A 12,844-nucleotide genomic window follows, 5' to 3' on the forward strand; every position below is an offset into this window, starting at 1 on the left:
CACTCATCGAGCACTCGCGATAGCCAAGCACTCAGTACTAAGCACCTAGGACATACATTATCTTACTTTGACCCACAGTGGGCGTTACTGCCCCCGTTTTACAAATGCGAACACTGAGGCTATATGTGAAGTCAATCTGTGCATGGCCTGTGAGACTTCTGAGCTGTTTCAACCGCTTACTTCACTCTGCACCTCCCACCCCTGACCCTGCTCTGCCCAGTTCAAGATGGGGCACAGAGAAGGGGTGAAATAGAGCATTTTCCCGTCCCTTCCTCTCCCACCCGGGGGTCACACCTTCCAGGTAACAGCACCTTAACGCTCAGCGGGAGGCTGATGGAGGCATTTCAGGCACACCTGGCCTGTAGATCATCTGTCACAGGCCCTCATGTTGCAGGCAGGGAAACTGAGGCCCTGGGAGGAGCAGCCCAGCACTCAGGAGCCGAGGCAGGAACAGCGCCTGGGGTTTCCCCTCTAACTCATCCCCTCTCGGGCCTGCCCTGGGAGAACGTTGCTGTTGGGGGGCTGGGGGAGGGGGATCGATACGCACACACTTAATTAAAATGATACATTAGGCATCAGAGTGAGGCTGCCCCAGAGGCCCCAGGGAATGTTTCATGTGATTGGCTGAGAGACTACAGAAACCCAGGGCCCGCCCCCGCCCTGTGCCTCTCATATCCACAGCCACAGCTCTGTGCCTCGACTTCCCCAGCTCTCAGGGTCTGGGCAGTGGGCATAGAGCAGAGGACACCCATAGCCCTTTGGACTCTAAACTCTAACAGAGAAGATAAGCTGCTTCAGCCCTGCGTGGGGGCCCAAGGAAGGACCATCGGAGCGTGCGCTCAGGAGGAAGGACCCTGAGCAAGGCGGGGTGGGGGTGGTGGGCCTTAGTGGGTCCCCACCCGCCTGGCTGCAGATTCCTGGGCCCTGCACCCTGGGGGTTGCCAATCGGCAATGGAAACATGGTCGTGAGGCCTGGTGAGTGCCGGGTACTGTGCGAGGCTGGGGAGACAGCCGTGAGCCAAGTGGTCAAGGTCCCTGTCTGGGGGGCTGACAGCCTAGTGGGAGGCGACAGAGAGTAAAGGAGCAGGTCAGCGCGTCATGTCAGGCAGTGCTGAGCACCAGAAGGAAAAATAAAGCAAGGAAAGAGGACAGGGAGGGGAGGGCAGCCGTTCCCGTGGTCTGGGAAGGTCTTTCTAAAGAGGCGACGTTTGAACAGAGACCTGAAAGAAAGGAGGGAGGGAACTATGAGACCGTTGAGGCGTGGCTAGGCCATCGTCCAGGTGCGGGGACAGCGAAGGCAAAGGCCCTGAGGCTGGACAGTGCTTGGGGTGTCTGACGAATGGCAAGGAGGCGGGAGCGGCTGGCGTGCTTGAGTGCGGGGGGGGACTTTATAGGCGAGGTGCACCTCTGTGGCTCACAGCCTGGACTTCGGCTCTTCCTCCAAGTGAGTGGGAACCAACCATGGGAGAATTTGGGGCGGATGATGCATGCGATCTGACTTGCACTGAACAGGACCCCTCTGGCTGCCACGTGGAGCGTAGACTACCGAGGGCGAGGGCAGAAGCGGAGACCAGCCAGAGTCTCCTGCAGTGGTCCAGGCGGGCAACATACAGTGGCTTGGACCAGGTAGAATCGGTGCAGTGGGGAGAGGAAGCAGTCGGATGTGGGATGGATTGGAAGGCAGAGGTGATGGAATTTACTGGTAGACTAGACATGGGGTAGGAGGGAAGAAGTGAAATCCAAATTTGGGGGGAGCCGGGGGGGGCCCAAGCAGCTAGAAGGACAGCGCTTAAAGAAGACTCCAGGAGGGGCAGGTTTGGGGCGGGGAGAGATCAGGGCTCTCCTTGGACCCTGAGCTTGAGGTACCTGTCGAAGCTCCACAGGAAGAATCTGAGGAGACAACCAGACACATGGGTCTGACTCTCGGCGAAGGATGGGACTGGCAATGACAAATCTTGGAATCATCAGAGACAAAAGAGTATCTCTTGATTGATCCTTCTATCAGCCCCACCAGGAAGGCCCGCTCCTGCCCATGTTAGCAAAGAGAAAAGCGAGGTTCCCTGACGCTGTGTCGCCTGACCATAGCCGCAGAGCGGGAGAGTCTGCAGGCGGTCAGGACTTGAAACGAGGCCTGTCTGCCTCCCAGTCCTGTGCCCTGCTGCTCTCCTCTCCAAACCCTCCCAGCAGGTGGGTCGCGAATTAGCATCCCCTTCCTTTTCGAGATGGGACCACCGAGACCCAGGAGGGCTCGAGGGACCTGCCAAAAGCTGAGGAGCGCTCGAGTGTGCGATTGGCCTGCAGGTGTGCCGAATGAGCTCCGCCTGAGAGAGTCCTTCCTCTCGGGCCTCAGGCGCAGAGCAGGCCAAGGGCTCCAAGAGATCCCACCGCCTGGACATGGGGCTATGCGTGCGTGACCCCGTGTTTGCCATGGAGTCCTGCTCTCGGGGGCACCTAGAGCTTTGGGAGCCATGGCGCAGTGGCTGGCAGCAAAGCCTCAGCGCCCTCGGTTTTTAAATGGGGGCACGAATACCCACCTGGCTGGGTTATCGTGTGTTTATCATGTTCTCTTCGGATGGGCGCTCAGCATGGAGTCCTCCGAACAGCAGACAGTGAGCAAATATTTGTTAAAGGAAGGAGCAAATGGACAAGCAGATGGATGAAAAAACGAATAAGTGGACAAAGGAATGGACCAGTGCAGGAATGTCCAAAAGGCATGAGGGGGAAAAAAGAGGAATTGAGTCCAAAACAAGTCAATGTCCGAACTAATGAATTCAGTCATACGTTCAGCACATATCTCTGGAGCGCCAACTGTGTGGAGGTGCTGGGGACACGACAGTGAATGAAACAAAGTCCCTGCTTTGTGGCGGTGACTTTCCAGGGAGAGGAGACAGAAAACAAGATAAATAGGTAAAATAGAAAATATATCAGAGAGAGAAAACAGAGGAAGAAGGAGGGAAGGAAAATGTAGGTGGGGCACACATTTTAAAAGAGGACGGTGGGCAACGAAGGGATGACTGAGCGTGTGGATGAAGGAGCGAGAATAAACGCAGGTCGGGTGAGAGCCTCGTGGCGCCGCGGGCGCGGGTGGCCGCTGACGCGAGAACCACCGAGTGCACTGAGGAGTATATGATGGTGCGGCCCCGGGCGTGACTCAGTGAATGAGCTCTGGAAGAATTGCGCAATGAATGAGCGAACTAGCGAAGGCGTGCGTGCGCCCCGCCCCCCCCCCCAACACTGCATGGATCCTGTCCCCGCCCAGGTGCTGACTCTGCTTGTCCTCCTGGGCTGAACAGTCCCCACACGCCCTACACCGTCCTGCCCCATGGGGCCCGTGATGACCCCTAGTCCAGCGCCTGTCTTGACCCTAAGAGGGTCCATCCTGTCCCCTCCCCCATGCCATGCCCGGCTGTCCTGACACCGCCTTTGTGGACCCTCCATGCCCGCCCCCGCACCGCCCTCACCCCCGCCCCTGTGCTGACCCTCCTGCCCCCTCCCAGCTTCCCCTCACCCTCGGTTCTGACTCCTTCCCCTTGTGAGCGCAGGTACCATGCGGCCAGTGAGGCGCAACTTCTACGACCCGTCGTCGGCGCCGGGCAAGGGCATCGTGTGGGAGTGGGAGAACGACGGCGGCGCCTGGACGGCCTACGACATGGACATCTGCATCACCATCCAGAACGCCTACGAGAAGCAGCACCCGTGGCTCGACCTCTCCTCGCTGGGCTTCTGCTACCTCATCTACTTCAATAGCATGTCGCAGATGAACCGCCAGACGCGCCGGCGCCGCCGACTGCGCCGCCGCCTGGACCTCGCCTACCCGCTCACCGTCGGCTCCATCCCCAAGTCCCAGTCGTGGCCCGTGGGCGCCAACTCCGGCCAGCCCTGCTCCTGCCAGCAGTGCCTGCTGGTCAACAGCACGCGCGCCGCCTCCAACGCCATCCTGGCCTCGCAGCGCCGCAAGGCGCCCCCGGCCGCCCCGCCGCCCCCACCGCCCCCTGGAGGGCCGCCCGGAACGCTTGCCGTGCGCCCCAGCGCCACCTTCGCTGGCGCTGCGCTCTGGGCCGCGCCCACCACGGGCCCCACCGAACCAGCGCAGCCCCCCGGGGTGCCCCCGCGGAGCCCGAGCGCCCCCAGCGGTGCGCCCACCCCGGGCCAGAACAACCTCAACCGGCCAGGACCCCAGCGTGCCACCAGCGTGAGCGCACGTGCCTCCATCCCACCTGGGTAAGAGGGGCCCCTGGCGCAGGGGTGGCGGCCCAACAGGGCTAGGAGCAAAGAATTACAATCATAATAATAATCGTAAGCAATATCTAGCACCTGTTGAGCACGCACTTTGTGTCAAGCATTAACTAGGCGCCATGATGCGTTCCCACTCGTTTATCTCCGTGCAGGAGGGCTCTGCAAGGTAGGTATCACTATCATCCCCAATTTACAGCCGAAGGCACCCATAACTTCCCAGGATCATACCATCCGCAAGTGGTGGGGCTGTAGCAACAGTAATAAGGGTGTGTATTCCATGTTTACTTGCTGAACTTTATCTGAATCATCTTGTTTATGATTTCAAATAACTCTATCATGCCCAAATCGCAGCCAGGGAGGCTGAGGAGGGAAGAGGTGGTACCTTCTGAGAGCCATCCAGGTGGAGAGCAGGGACTGGAACTCAGGGCTCCGGAGTCTGTGCTGTGTTGTCTTCGACTTTTTAGAGGGTTCCCAGCCTCCGCCCCAGTCCCTGCCCAGCTCATGGGGAGGCTCCAGCAGGCACTAGTCACTTGTCCAAAATATTTCCCCTCTACGCTGCGCCTGAGTTGTCGCCACTGCTTTGGGCTAATACTATGGATTTCAAACTGGGCTCCAGGGACTCCTGGGGTGACCTGAGATGGTGGCAGGCCACGGTGCTGGATGAGGAGAAGTCAGCACATGAGAGCTGGCCTCTTTGCTCTTGTTTTAACCAGAGCGGCCCTTTTTGGAATCTCTTTTATGAATTGGCAGGGTTTCCCTGTGGGATTTCATTGAGGAAGGGAAACCCAGGTCCTACCCTGACTGGAAATCCTTGGGTTCAGGCCCCTGAGCCCCAGGATAGGGACCCCAGGAGCCTCTCAGCTGCTTACCTGGACCTGGTCGCTTTCAGCAGAGGGCCAGGCCTGGTGGGAGGGGGCGGAGAATGAGAGGCAGGAGCAAAGACCTTGACCTTGGGACAGGCCAGAAGGGAAAAGACCAGGTGGAGTGTGTGGATCATGATGCCCCAGAGGAGCAGCAGGCAGCAGGCGTCAGCTCTGCGTGTGTTGCCATGGCCTGGCCCGGGGGATTGATCGTGATGACCTCGGACAACCTTTGAAGTCACCTCACGCAGGCCTCCCCTTTCACCAGGGAAACTGAGGCCTTGGGAAGGGAAGTGACCCTCAAAAAGGGAGCCTCTTCTCCCTTGCAGAGCCCGCTGAGGTTCAAATCCCCTCTTGACCACCTCTGAGCTGCAAGATCTGGGGCAAGCCCCTCCCCTTCATCAGGCCTCAGTTTCCTCCTCCGTCCAATGGGAGCAGGACTCCGCATCCAGTGGTGATGCCGTGTACCTGAACGCGCACATACGCATCATGAAAGTTCAGCGGTGACAGTTAGGACTATTTTTGTTATCCAGGAGGAAGGCTGGTATGGGGCCAGGGTGCTCTAACTTTCCACGGGAAGACCAGCAGCTGCCACCGGCCTGCCCCGCCCTTCCCTCCCCCTCCTCGTCACTCCTCAGGGAGGCCCAGTGCCAACAGAGGGGAGACCGCAGGGGTCAGAGGCTGGTGTGGTCATCACGGCTCCTGGCAGACAGCAGCCTGGCTCCGCGGGATGCAGGGACCCAGAGTGACGAGAAGCAGGGGCAGTAACTGGGTGTGTGTAGAGGGGCAGAGCCGGAGAAGTTCCAAGGACCTCCGCAGCCAGAGCCTGGGCACCTGCCTTTGGGGCTGTATGGCGGTCACCGGCCATGGATGATGAAAGCAGGGGGTTGTAACCAGACTTTTCCTGGAAGGGAGCAGGATAGCGTTGAGGAGAAAACACTGGTCTGTATCATTCGTGGTCATGGTGAGACTCGTACTGTGAACCTTTTGCCTCATTTCTGCACGTTCAACGGGTTGCCTGGTGAAATGAATTTCTTAGTCACTGATGAAATCATGAAGCCGCCCAGCTTTCATTTCTCAACATTAACCCCCCAAATTGGTGCTGTGGGTGTGGGTTCACAGAGCGAACAGGGCCAGCGGGGTCCAGACCAATGGGGAGACAGAGACAGAGCGAGCGAGGGAGTAAGTGAACACAGTCACTGGGGAGAGGGGGCGGGGCTGGGGAGGCAGCAGGCCAGGGCGGTGCGGCCGGGAGGGCATGGGCGGTCAGGGCAGACCCTGGAGGGGGCCGCACCTGGAGGTACGCTCTTCCGGCAGGAGGGACGGTGTGCACAACCTCGGTGGGGCTCAAAGGGCATGGCGCGTCAGGGGGGCTCGAGGGGTGAGGGGGGCTGGCGCGTGGCAAGGGGAAGGAGCCCCAGGCCCGGGCACTATACGTGCAAAGGGCGGCGGCGGGAATCAATCCAGCAGGTTCTGGACACCACACAGGGGTAGAGGTTCCCTGCTGGGACACCAGGAGCTGAGATTTCCCCCAAATGCCAGATTGTGGGGCGTCGGGGGAGCCTGGCGCTGCCAGCGGTGGGGAGCTGTAGAGATGCTTGAGCTCAAGAGGACTGTGGGGAGAAGGAAGATGGTTCCCGGGGGGTGCTGGTCATCGAACATGTCCCCTGACGTGCTAGGACTCCATTCTCCCCAGCCCCCGTGTCCCCTGCCCCCCCCCCCATGTCCTTCCCTTCCTCCTTCCCCGGGAGCTGCTTCTGACCCTCTCAGAGACCTGGAAAGGGACAACAGGGACCGACAAGGACGCCCTCATCCCCTGGCCATGCAGCCCCAACCCAGGCGCGCCTCGCCCCCTCACTGCCCTCCCCGGCCCGGCAAGCCTGTCTTGAGGTCCCCCAACCCTCACCTCCGAGGCACGTCAGCTAAAGATACCCCTGGCTGGGGGGTGGCGCGGGGCCCACGAAGTCTGCTGCCGAGTGAAGGGAGGAGGAAGAAGGCAGGATGGGGCGGGCAGACCCTGGCTCCTCCCAGCTGAAGCCTCCGGTTGCCAAGGCAGTGGAGGCCCAGGTGTAGGGGATAGGGATGGGGTCTCCCAGGAGCAGGTAGCCAGGCCTCCCACCCCCACCCTGGTCCCTAACACCCCCAAGAGCCCTCACAGCCCCTCCTACAGTCTCCACTTCCGTGTGTATGGTGTCCAGACTTCCTCTTTATGAGGACACCAGTCATGTAGGCCCGCCCCAGTGACCTCATTATAATCACTTCGGCAGAGACCCTGTCTCCACAGCGTCTGGGGACTGGGCGTTAGGAATGCGACTGACAGAGGTCTGGAGGACGCTCAGCCAGGGACAGAGGCTCTGTAACTCTCTTCATAGCTGAGTCTCGGTCTCTTCAGCCTGTTCTCTCCGCGTCTCCCTGTCTCTGTCCATCTGTCTGCCTGTCTGTCGGGCATCTCTCCCACCTTTTCCCTCTCAGTTCTGCCTCCCTTCCCTGCTCCCTTCTCCCCGCCCTCCCCCTCTCCCTGGCAGGACTCAGACCGGGAGTCCAGTCCTACCGCCATCCTTTCCCAGCTGGGTGCCCTCCAGCGAACAGCTTTCCCTCCCTAGCCTCAGTCTCCCCATCGCCCAAAGGGAGCGGAGTCCCCACCGCTCCCACGTGCATTTAAGCTTGCTGCGCATGATCAGCACGGAAGGGCTCCGATTCCATTCTCACGTCCCATCCTCATCTTCGGCCTGGGTGGGCAACAGCGCGGAGGCCCAGAGCGGCCCCCGACCTGCGCGAGGCCACACAGCCCGCGGGGGCAGTGTGTCTCCCTGCCCGGGTGTTTTTCCACTCGCCCCTGTGGCAGGGCGGGGAGCCAGCTGGCCGCCTGCGCCTGGGGGACACGCAGGGGTGGGGAAGATCCGCCCTATCTCCCGAGAGGGCAGCATCCAGCACTTTGGAACACAGCTGTGGGGCAGACTCAGAGTTTCCATCCCACGTGGTGGCGGGCGGAGGAGGGGCGGCCGCGGGCCGTTTCCCTGGACTGAGCCCTCGCTCTGTCCTCCCAGGCTCCATCTTGTGACTTCGACAAACTGTGGGAGCCCCTCTCAGTTCCCACAGAAACCCAAGAGGGCAGGTCCTACTATCCCCATTTTTCATGGGAGGAAACTGAGGCTCCCGAAGTCCGGCGCTCGCTCGAGGTCACTCAGATTGGAAACCCCCCATCAGTCAGGGTATTGGGCTGCCCCACCCCCTGCCTGCCCACTCAGGTTTCGAGCCGTAGGCCCACAGACACCCTCCAGCCCCTATTCCAGAGGTTTCAGGGACCCTGGCGGAGAGGGGGTCCTGCAGAGGCTGAGCTCGGGCCCTGCTTAAGCCTCTCCTCTCCCCATGTGGCCCCAGCTGAACTCGGTGCCCTCTCTGTTCCTCAGCTTTTGCACCTGTGAAGTGGGGCCGTTGTCCAGTGTGAGGCCAGATGTCAAAGTGGCTGCCTTTCCAAGGCCGCGACCTTTACACCCTGCCCACAGCAGTGGGCGAAGGGCGCTTCCCTCTCCCGCACCGGCGGGCATATCAGGCGTATACTGCGTCGCAACCTCGACCTCGCTGGCGCCATGCAGGTGCCATTTGAGCTTTCATACTGTGGTTCTTCTTGAGCCTGAGAAGCTCTTCCTGCTTACCGCGCCCCGGGGGTCCCTTCTGCTCTCAGTGACTGGTTTGTTTCTCTTGCTCGCCCTTCTTGTGGGCTCTTTGTTGCTTCCTCATTGATCTGCAAGCATTCCTGCAGTTAAGGTGTTGACCCTTTATCCGTGATCTTTTCCCCAGTGTGCTATTTCTTCTTACCTTCTTTCTGCCCTACATTCATCTGTTTTTTTTAATTAATTAATCTATATATCTCGAACAACTTTGTGGACCAGGTGCTCTTCGGGGCCCTGGAGGTAGAACATTGAACAAAACAAACCACCCTTCCCCCTCCCCCCCGAGATCATATGCTAGTGAGAGACAAACAATAGACAAAATAAATTCTAGAACATGGTAGAGTAGGAACTGCCACAGGGTAAGAAAGAAGGAATGTCATTTTAAATAAAGAGGTCAGAAAAGGCCACACGGAGAAGGTGACATTTGAGCAAAGATTGAAGGAAGTTCAGAAGCAGCCCGCTCATAGAACCGGGGTGAGAGTTCCAGGCAGAAGGAACAGCTTGTGCAAAGGCCCTGAGGCAGGCGCGCAGCTGGGACGTTTGAGGAGGCCAGTGTGGCTGGAGAAGCCGCAGGGGGTGAGCTGGGGGAGAGGAGGTCGGAGATGAAATGGGGCCAGTCCTCGGGGGCCTGGACAGCCGTGTCGAGGACTTTGGCTTTGCCTTGTGCGTGACATGGCAGCCAGCGGAGTTGTGAGTCCGGCGGGGGGAGGCTGGTGTGACTTTGTTGTAACAGGGTCACCCTGGATATTGAGAATAGCCTGCAGGTGGGGCTGATGGAGGCAGGAGCCCGGTGGGGAGGTGGGCTTTGATGTGGTGGGTGTGCTTGAGTGTTTTCCTTCCCTTTTTTTTTTTATTTCTAGCAGTGATTTTACGTTTTTACTTAAAAGAGTCCACATTCTGTTTCTGCAGTTCTTTAATAGGTATTACATCTAAATGCTTCCAAAAAAAAAAAGGTGCTGAAAAGGGCAGCATGAAACGCCCCGCCCTCCCTGTGTCCCCACCTGGCCTCCGGCCTGCGCGCCCTCCCCCTTCCTGGCCTCGCTGGTGCGCAGTACCTGGGACTCTGCCTCGCGGCTGTTTCCCCACCACCTCATCACAAGGTCAAACCAAACATCCCCACCCCACCCCGCAGACCTGAAGCACTTCCTGTCCCACTCCCTGAGAGGCCAAACCACACACCCCGCCTGCACACGGCTGCCCCAGGCCGTGGGAACCTGCCAGCCCAGTGTTCCCCCCCCCCCGACACTTCCCTGCAGGGCTCCCCCCACAGAGGGCGGCACTGGGCATGCAGGGGGACCGAGGGGGTGGGGGAGAGTGACACCGAGCCCCTAAACCTCTGGGTAAATCTGACCAAGTGGCAAACCACCCCTCAAAGTGTCTCCCTAGGGGACTTTTGTACCCTTTCCCCCCTAGAAGTAGACTGGGGTGGGGGGAGGGGAGTGGAGAGGAGGAGAGGTCCTATTAGACAGAGGGGAAACGGAGGCCTTGTCCAGGCAGAGGGGTGCTGGAGCGAGGAAAGGGGGAGTGAGCGAGGTCTCCAGCAGGCAGTCGGTGACGGCTGGTGCATTTGCTGGATCCCTGCAGCGCCGGTCTTCCCAGAGCCAGCCGTGCTGTCCTCAGGCCTCTGGGTACTGCAGAGCGCGTCGGGGTGGGGACCAGGTTGGCCCCAGAACTATGCAGGGCGGGGGTTCAGGTGCAGGTGGAATGAGTACTGAAAGGGGATGGGTGGCAGGAGCAGGCCCGCGGAGCCCGGGAACCACCTGTTGAACTTCCTCTCCCCACGACCTGGCAGTCTGACTTCTGCCCTCCCCCACCCCACCAACCTGGACCCATATGACTGCGGCCTGAGCGCCCCTAGGCCTCCCAGGGGGCTCTGGGTAAGTGCCAGGTGTTCTGAGCTCTCCTGAAGCCAATCAGGGGACCTGGAAGCCCTCGTCAGAGACCAGACACACCTGGGGCCTGCAGGGCATGGGGGACGGAGGCCGGCTGTAGGCAGAGGATGGAAACTCGGCTGCCCTAAGGGGAGTGTCGGTGTGGCTTCCTGCTTTCCTGGGGCCCTGAGCCACCCTGAGGCCTGGGGCAGAGAGGGGTGGCCAGAGCAGACAGATGTCACCGCTGTGCAGCCCGCTCAGGGCTGAGCCGCTACCAGGGTCCAGGCCACAGGCTTCAGCCCACCTGTCGGGCACGGGGGTCTCAGAAGGCCAGCTCATCCTGGCCACTGACTCAAAAGCTCCGAGACCCAGAGTCAGCTGGGCACCTTAGTGAAATCGCTTTCCCTCTCTGGGCCTCAGTCCCGCATCTGAAAAATAAACAAGGAATAGATTTCATCTCATGTGCCATCTCTGCTGAAATGGTAGTGATGTTCCGGAGCACCGTGTTGAGCCGGATGCTGAAGTTGCATTCTGGCTTAGTGGAGAGGAATGCGGGGATTGATTGGTGATGCCTGCCATGGGTGCTGCCGAGGCTGAAGTACTACGCCTGTCGTATATTTGTCATCCCTGCTCTAATCTTGTGTCTAATCTTGTGTCTGAGGGAACATTTGGCATTAGAGCCGCAGCTTCAAAAGATATCAGAACCCCCTCTCAAGAGATCACAGAGCTAGTAGACCATTTTATTATTTGCCTCAACTCCCCCTTTCGGTACTTTCTGAGAACCCATGGGTGCTGAGTTTCATCCTCAACCTGAGGGTCATAGGGCTGGGTCAGAGATGTTTCCAGAAGCTCACAATATGGTGGAAGAGAGTAGAACCACATGATGAGAAAGCAAGACCAAAAATGTGTGAGTCCTCAGAACAAGATAAACACAGGCCCTTGGGGATGAAAAGGAGGAAAGGTTATGAATTTGCCTGAGGTGGATGGGAAAAGGCCTCCTGAAGACAGTGACCTCTGAACCTCCCTTCAGAGGGCAGCTGTGAAATGTCGGGCTCCCCCAAACCCATAGTACTCCTGCCTTGAACTGGACAGGGAGCATTTCTGGGAATTTCTTAGAGAAGTTTGCTTGGGCTGTTCCCACAGGATGCCACGCAGCGTGCTCACTGAGAATGAATGTTGGCAGGGAGCCTCCAGGGACTGGCGGCTGCGGAGGGTGTTTCCCAGGCACTCCTGCTTGAGGTTCACTGCAAACATGCACAAAGAATGGGTGGGGACAGTGTGCTTGAGAGCGTGCACGGGAGTCCTCTGCCGGGAACCTCCCCACAGAATCTGGGCTCCCTGCATTCACTGAAGCAGCACGTGTTCCTGACCATCCACTGTGAGCTAGAGGCCAGTGTCGACGCCGGGTGACCAGGAGACGAGGTGGCAGAAACCTACGCGGGCCATTCAGCATCTGGGAGGGTCGGGGGGAAGCCTTTAGGGCAGAAGGCACAGCAAGTGCGAAGGCCTTGAAAGGGGACCGTGCTCAGCACGTTAGAGCAGCGGCCGGCGGGTTTGGGGCAGAGCGATGGAGTGGGTAGGAGACGAGGTCACAGAGGTAGGGAGGGCCTGGTCACGCCAAACACTTTATCGTATCAGATCACGATTAGTGCTGCGACCAAAGGGAAAAAAGAAAAAAGTTAAGGGCAGAGACAGAGGTGTCTGAAGAGTAAAGGGGCAGGGAAGGTCTCTGATCCAAAGACATTGGAGCACAAGCCTGTGTTAAGTGAGGGAGCAAGACATGAGGATATCTGGGGAAGAGCATCCGGGAGAGGGATCAGCAAGTGCAAAGGCCCTGGGGTGGGAATGTGCCTGGCATGCGTGAAGGGCAGCGGGGAGACGGAGGAAGCTGGGGTGGAGGGGTGAGCATGAGGGAAATAGAGTTCCGTGGTTCCCTTATGTAGGGTCAGGGGGTAGGATTTACTCTGGGCGAGGTAGGAGCCGTAGGGGATTGAGGGCAAAGAACAAATGGTCTGACGGGGCTGGGAGAGGCAGCAGGAAGACCAGTTTGGCAGCAGGACCCATCTCTGCCCTGGAGTGGCCAGGCCTGGCTTCTGCAGAGCAGATTTCAAGGGAGCTTGAAGGACCTTTTTTGACCCTTAGCCAGGCTGGGCCCCAAGAGGGTGGAGCAGAGAGAGAAGGCTGGCCCCCCTTCTGGGAGACC

The 12,844-nt window shown here is 59.2% G+C and overlaps 1 protein-coding gene across 1 annotated transcript in view; it reads left to right on the forward strand.

Moving 5' to 3' along the window:
* Positions 1-12,844, forward strand: part of DTX1 (deltex E3 ubiquitin ligase 1) — a 32,880-nt gene that overhangs the window by 12,736 nt on the left and 7,300 nt on the right. The window contains exon 2 of the mRNA XM_054594319.1: positions 3,543-4,221. Within this exon, the coding sequence (XP_054450294.1) occupies positions 3,543-4,221 (679 nt within the window). The remainder of the gene's footprint in view (positions 1-3,542; positions 4,222-12,844) is intronic.

The sequence above is a fragment of the Pteronotus mesoamericanus genome, unplaced genomic scaffold (assembly GCF_021234165.1).
Source record: "Pteronotus mesoamericanus isolate MK-2021 breed Mesoamerican mustached bat unplaced genomic scaffold, CSHL_Meso_final scaffold_507, whole genome shotgun sequence".
Classification (NCBI taxonomy): Eukaryota; Metazoa; Chordata; class Mammalia; order Chiroptera; family Mormoopidae; genus Pteronotus; species Pteronotus mesoamericanus.